Source organism: Hoplias malabaricus, chromosome 18 (genome assembly GCF_029633855.1).
Source record: "Hoplias malabaricus isolate fHopMal1 chromosome 18, fHopMal1.hap1, whole genome shotgun sequence".
NCBI lineage: Eukaryota > Metazoa > Chordata > Actinopteri > Characiformes > Erythrinidae > Hoplias > Hoplias malabaricus.
Window position 1 is genome coordinate 11248555 of NC_089817.1, and position 6993 is coordinate 11255547.

Genomic DNA, 6993 nt, shown 5'->3' on the forward strand with positions numbered 1-6993 from the left:
TGTCTTTATTCAATCAGTATGTATTACCCGTATTTATTTTGATTCTGTCTTTGTTTAAATAAAACACCCCGCGTTTACGACCGCCTCCTTCGTCCTCCCTGCTCAGCCGTGACACTTATTGAGTTACTCACATCCTGTCTAGATTCTGTCTGGGCTGCACACTGTCGTTACTCTGGATATTAATGGTCATAATAATGTAAATAAATAATTCAAAAAAAGCTTTAGGTTTAAAATCACTTTGTTTATTTGAAAGAGCATTGCACTGGCAACCGCATTACAGCATACAAGAACATTTTTAAATCATTTTATCTGCATTAAAGGCTCATCAAATATCAAAGTCAACTTTGTCATTATTTCTCCCTACTTAAAACAACAAAATGAAATTACCAGCTAATAATCCCAAAGCTCAATTTTAGAGATTGCTTTTGCTCTGGGACTCATGGTTCCTTTTAATTCAATGGCATGTTTCTCATATCTAACTTCACTCCCTGAACAGTCATCTCTGACGAAGGGGCCGCTGTTGTTGTACATCTGGTTGAACAGAGCCTCATCACAGGGATGGTTGGGGTTGAAAATGCCCAGAGCAAACCAGTTCTGGTACTGTGTGTAGAAGTGAGGAACAGAGAACATGATGGCTATGCAGCAGATGGCGGGACAGTCCTCATTTTCAGCGACGTCATATGTCAGGACGCCTGTGCACCCAAACAGTCTGTTTGGGTTTTTGGTGAATGAACAGGCCTCTGTGGTGTTTTTTCTGATGGTGGGTTGAGGAGGATCGTGGCTGTATCCACTCGAGGTGAACACTCTGCCCCAAAAACCAAAACACACAGTCATCAATACATGTTGTCAATTATCTTGGGTGTAAAAATTAATTAATTAGATGAAGCAGCAACATATTTTATTCCTGATCTCTTATAAATGTAATTAATCATTGTGATATTTAATTAAATGTTTATATGTAAATATCTGACATTTGGGTTCCCATGGAAATCAAGCAAATGAATGTTCAATGTTCCAAATTTGTCATGAAATAAGGAGGGAACAGGCAACACCTGGAGATTAAATGACTTTTATTCAAATTACATTTATAATCAATTTTCCAATTGCATTACATTTGAGCCTGTCTCTAATTAGGAAATGTCTGCACATTTCAGTAATTCTTGAATGATTAATGAAATATTTTTTGTTAAACCACTTGAATTAAAGGTAAAAGTGCCGACTTCAGTCACATCTCAACTCCTTCATTCAAATCCAAGAGTTTTTTCTTTTTTTTTCTCACCTCGGGTTCCTCAGGATGTATTTCTCACTGTAGTTGCATATGTTTATAGTGACATTCCTTTCAGTGTTTATATTTTTGGAGATCTTTTCAATACTCGTGCCGAGCAGTGAGGCTCCAGGTATTACTGCTGATGCAATACCAGCTTTGGCGGCTATGGCAGCGGCGTCTACCATCTCTGGTAAAGTGTACCTTTCTTCCACTGAAATGGGAGAGACACATACATGCATGTGAAAGCTGAATAAATGTTGTCTTTGAAAAACGTGTACAAGTCTTACCTTAAAGGTGTGCTGTTCAGTTTGGGTTGACTCTCTGTCTCAGCGCTCCAGCTTTTAAAAGGCAGATAGGTGTGTGTTTTAGACCCCGCCTCATTGGGGCGGTCCTGATTACATTTGCACATAATGTAGAGTTCCTTACACAAGGCCCTCCTGTCTCTGTTTATTCTGTATATTTTGCGTATACTTTGTGTATATTGCCTGTATATTTAATATAATTCTAGGTATTTAGTATGTTTATTAGTTTATTACCCTTGTGTACAGTGATTTCCTGTGCCTCACCAAAAGCATTTCAATGTTCGACATTTTGTGTAAAAGACAAATAAATTTGAAACTTGAACTATATATTGTTTATGTTAAACCAAATGAAAGTTAAAGGAACACTAAGAATACAGCTTCTAAATGATTGTGATACTCCACAGAGCTGTAATAGGCAGAATAGAGCCTCTGTGGCTGCTTTGCCAAGTCCTTTGGTGGTTTACTGGACTAAGCAACTTCTGAATTATGGAGCGGAAGGCTTGATACTCTGATACAAGGCACTCTGTTTTCTGTCACTGAGGGTTTATGATGCTTGGGTGATTCAGGCCACAGATCCCAGTTTTCTTAAGGCACAAAAGGAAACCTAACAATAACTTATTAACTGTAAAGGCTGACCAGACAACAACAGCATTGTGAGTGATAAAGAAAGGCAGTGTTCAGTGAGTGCTCTGTGTGGGAAGGGCTTGTGTGTGTGGGTGGAGCCTGTGGGTGGAGCACATGGTGGATCACTATATTCTGAGATTTCGTTGGCATCCTCAGACATGTTTTCTCTTCTTGCTTTCTTGTTTTATCTTGTGCTTGATCACCACTCACTGTCTGCTTCTACGGTAAGCATTCAATTTGGTGATCTCAGAAATACTTCTGTTTAGATGATCAACAGGACAGAAAGACAAAAGGACAGAACAGCAGTTAAAAAAATAAAAGAATTTAGGTGAAATATTCTCTAAAAATCTAAGGTAAGAACCGCTTGAAATAAAATTTATTTTAGCGTTAACATTTCAACATGTACACTGTATATATACATACCATGCTTTCCAAATTCCTTTTAATCCTATATTATGCCAGTTATACATATTCATGTTTTTACACCTAGGAAAATGGCAGCAATTGCGTCCACTATCATTGCTGGAGTGTCTCTGTTGGGAACCACCATTGAACAGATATCCAGTAATGTGGACACAAATAGAAATGTTGCCATACAAATCAGCAATTTCAGCACAAAATACATCCTAAAGAATCCAAGGTCAGTACGAGTGATCCATATTCCAATATCTCCCTTTGCCGCCTTTTAAATAGCATGGTGATTATATCCTGAAATAAATATTTCCCATATATTCATAACCATGAAAAGTGAGAAATCTCAGCTGTACTGTTAGCTTCACTGTCAGAGGAAAAACATTTGGTGTATTTTTAACATGAGGTGTATGTTTAGTATGAGTTTAGTTCAGTATATATGTCAGTTTGGTATAGGTGTGCTTGGTGTGTATGTGAGTGAGTGTGTTTGGTATATGAGTGCATTTTAAATGTGTGTTTGGTATGGGTGCTTGATATATGAATGTGTGTGGTATGTGTGTGTTTGGTTTATGAGAGTGTTTAAAATATGTATTTTTTGTATGAGTGTATTTCTTATGTAAGTGTATGTATGTTTGGCATGTGTTTGTGTGGTTGGCATTTTCACAATAGTATACATAACAGAAAACATGTGTACTGAATAAACTCTGTCTCCAACTAAGGGTCTTCACCAGCTCCGGCTACAGCCACAGCCCTCCACAGCCTACAGTCAGGAAAGGAACAATGGAATCTTGTTCTTTTACCAAAAATCCTGAAAAAGCCTATGGCTGTGTTGGAGTCCTGACATATGATGTCTGCACAAACAACAAGAGTGACGCTGTCTGCCGTTTAGCCATCATGTTCTCTGTTCCTTACAATTACACTCGGTATGAAAACTGGTTCGCTCTGGGCATTTTTGATGCCAACCGTGGCTGTGATGAGTCTCTGTTCAACTTGATGTATTACGAGAGCGGCGGTCCTTTCATCAGAGATAACTGTTCAGGGAATGAGCAAAAGTATTCCAATACAAATTTAATTGTGAAGGGAACCATGTCTCCCAGAGCCAAAGCCATCCTTAAGATGGAACTGTGGGAAAAATGACATGCTACACCCAAAGAAATGACCAGTTGATTTAATCATTGGCCTGACATACTTATATACTCAAAATGTAAAATGGTTCTATACAAATTACACATACATGCTTATCATTTACAGTAAAGCTTCCTGCTAATATACTGCTCACTCCACTTTAATTTGTATAGGGTTAGGAGCATAGAGGGAATATATATTGTAGTATATTTCTGAATTATAGAGCAAGATCTGGTAACACTTTACTTAAATCCTGTATTCATAATGCATTTTAAGTGCATTATGAATTGTAATTACATGCATGAGAATGTATGTTTGCTCTTAAGAAGTTTAATTACATGCATAACCATTTATAAATCATAAGAACAGTGTAACAATCATAAGATCTTACAGAGTGTTATGCTCTCAGGTCATTACAGGCTATAAGTAAAGGAAATTGTTTATATCTAACTGTGAGTATATTTATTGCATTATTTATGCAATGAAATGCCCTATAAATGCATTATGAATATAGGATTTAAACAAAGTGTTACCTAAAAATATATATTCCTGATAGATATTTTGATAAAATGTAGCTGGGCTTGTGTTGATTTTCTAATCTGTTATTACATACTGTTGGAATCTATGCTAAATTATTACTTATGATCTCCAATAAAGTTGTGTGTCGCAGTCACACAGCTCCAAGGACCTGGAGGTTGTGGGTTCGATTCCTGCTCTGGGTGACTGTCTGTGAAGAGTTGGTGTGTTCTACCCGTGTCCGCGTGGGTTTTCCTCTGGGTACTCCGGTTTCCACCCACAGTCCAAAAACACACAGTGATAGGTGGATTGGCGACTCAAAAAGTGTCCGTAGGTGTGAGTGTGTGTGTGTGTCTGTGTTGCCCTGTGAAGGACTGGCGCCCCCTCCAGGGTGTATTCCCACCTTGCGCTCAATGATTCCAGGTAGGCTCTGGACCCCCCGTGACCCTGGATTGGATAAGTGGTTACAGATAATGAATGAATGAATGAATGATATTACACACATTTTTTCTGTATGTGTTAGCTGGGTGGGTGTGTTTGGGTCTACTGAACCCTTTAAGTTGTGCATCTATAGGAGATTTTGGAATGACGTCTTAGCCCACATTCTATACTATGTCATATGTTATATAAAGTGAAAATGTTGTAGGGTTCCTTCCCACCAATACAGCTTGTCACACTTGTACACTATATGACCCGTGTCCCAGCACAGTTGTCCCTCCTCCCCACACCCTTCTGGCCTGCACTCACATTGCACTACACTCAGGTACAGCTTTAACTCTGACAAATCTCGGTATATTCACTGCCCTGTGTCCTCTGAGCTTCTGAACTGTCCAGAGCTCTGGAACCTGTAATACAAACAATGTCAAGGACAAATGGCAAAGTGAATGGGATACATGCCAGGATAATAAATTACTTGAAGTCAATCCTATTATTGGATGAAAAACACAGACCTACCTTGACTACTAAAGCAAGCACCAAGCAGTGTACGCAAGATGTTGTATTGGGCACAACAGATTAATTCATAAGTATCTAGTAATAGATGAAGCAGCCCCATATTGTACTACATGCCAAACTCATCTTACGATAACACTTTTAATGTTGGACTTTTTTGATTTTGGCCATGAGAGGCAACAAATCCTAAGTGCAAAGTCCATAACAGAATTATTCAACAATATGAAAGCAACAGCGATCCTAAAATTACTGTCAGTGACAAAACTGTTGTCTGGTGTTATGGTGGTACTGGTGTTATGATCTCATACCAGGCTGAAATTGGCTTCCTGTCTGCAGCTACTTGTTCAAATTTTCCTGTTCCATCTTAAAAGGTGCAGCAGTTACATTCTGGTGCCAGATTCTGCTCTCTGAACCTTTTGTTCCTACCTGCATTTCGTTTTCATTCCCAACATGTCATAACTGCTCACTTATCCCAGTTTATATGATGATGTGTGAAAAATTAGTATTGAAGTAGGTAGTGGATATTGTTGGTGTCTGGAGAGTTAGGTTTCTCAAAAATTAAGCTTGCTTAGCCAGCAGGAATACCGGCCAAGGCTAAGCAGCCAGGAATGCAAGAACTAGTTTGCTGTTCAAATTTGTGTATTAATATTAATATTTGATTTCAAATAAGCTAATTTTGAAGTTTGTACATGCCCAAACACAACAACGTGAGTAACCTGAAACACATGGGAGCTCGAACACGTGTATTTATGTATTGTTTTAGTTTTTTGGACTAAACATGGCTCCGTGCATCAGTTTTCACAGATCAGCTTTACTTGTGGCACGTTTGGCTTTCACTGGAAATTTTCGTCCGCCATCGGCGCAAGGAGCAAATAAACCTCTTCAAAACACCTCAAGGTAATATTACAAGCTGCCGTTGTGAGTCCAATAAAATTTAATGTGAAAGCTGCAGTAATTTAAGGGCTTTTACAAATGGCAGTTTGTGCTGGATGTTAATGGGTGATTGACATTAATTTAGTGGTGATTGACATGGCTCTGGCCAGTCAGCGCTCTGCACAGTTTACACGTCATTGAATTACCATCAGGAAGAATCATTGAATCAACATTGATTTCTGATGTTGATTCAGCATTGAAACTGCTTGTTATGTCCGACATTGGATAAATGTTAAATAAACAACCAAGGCCAGCACAAAATCAACACTCATTCAACATTGAATTACCATCAGGAAAAAGCACTGAATCAACACTGATTTTTCTTTGATTCAGCATTGAAACTGTTCGTTATGTCTGACATTGAATAAATGTTGAATAAACAACCAAGGCCAATACAAAATCAGCTATTTTTCAATCAAAAGTTAAATGCAGTAAAATTGATTACAAGTTTATTTTTTCAATATGATTCAATATTGATGCAAACCGTCAAACAACTTAATATATAAAAATACCCTCTCCTCCACAAAATAAAACTCAACACACGATTGAGTTCAGTTACATTACTTTATTTTAATAACCAAACCCAATTTATATAATGTAACAAAACATATGAACCTTTGGTGTTGTGTGGTCCAGAATTTCGGGTGAAAAAAAACAAAAAAAATCTTAAGCAGTTCATCATGTTACAAGCAGTTTTTATTTTTCTTCCTGGGATTGCCACCATCTCTTTTGGGTGCATAGCACAGCCAATTCATGACAACATCTGAAAAAGTCATCAGAGTCAAAGCATTATGTTGTTGGCGGGCTGCAGCTAAAAACAAACAATAAAAAAATAACATTTTTAGGTTATATTCAAACACAGTC

At 37.9% G+C, this 6993-nt stretch overlaps 2 protein-coding genes across 3 annotated transcripts; one reads left to right on the forward strand and one right to left on the reverse strand.

Moving 5' to 3' along the window:
- Positions 1 to 246: 246 nt before the first annotated feature.
- Positions 247 to 1573, reverse strand: LOC136675265 (uncharacterized). 2 transcript variants are annotated; one of them, XM_066651739.1, is made up of 3 exons: positions 1555 to 1573; positions 1280 to 1478; positions 247 to 805 (listed from the first exon to the last, which is right to left on the reverse strand). In XM_066651739.1, the coding sequence occupies exons 2-3, from the start codon at positions 1450 to 1452 to the stop codon at positions 391 to 393; spliced, it is 588 nt and encodes a 195-aa protein (XP_066507836.1). In that variant the 5' UTR covers positions 1453 to 1478; positions 1555 to 1573; the 3' UTR covers positions 247 to 390. The 2 variants fall into 2 exon arrangements, with proteins under 2 accessions (XP_066507836.1, XP_066507835.1); XM_066651738.1 differs by having other exon boundaries at positions 1280 to 1566.
- A 797-nt stretch (positions 1574 to 2370) lies between these two features.
- Positions 2371 to 6513, forward strand: LOC136675082 (DELTA-stichotoxin-Hcr4a-like). Its single transcript, XM_066651494.1, has 3 exons — positions 2371 to 2546; positions 2684 to 2833; positions 3324 to 6513. The coding sequence occupies exons 2-3, from the start codon at positions 2688 to 2690 to the stop codon at positions 3739 to 3741; spliced, it is 564 nt and encodes a 187-aa protein (XP_066507591.1). The 5' UTR covers positions 2371 to 2546; positions 2684 to 2687; the 3' UTR covers positions 3742 to 6513.
- Positions 6514 to 6993: the final 480 nt, after the last annotated feature.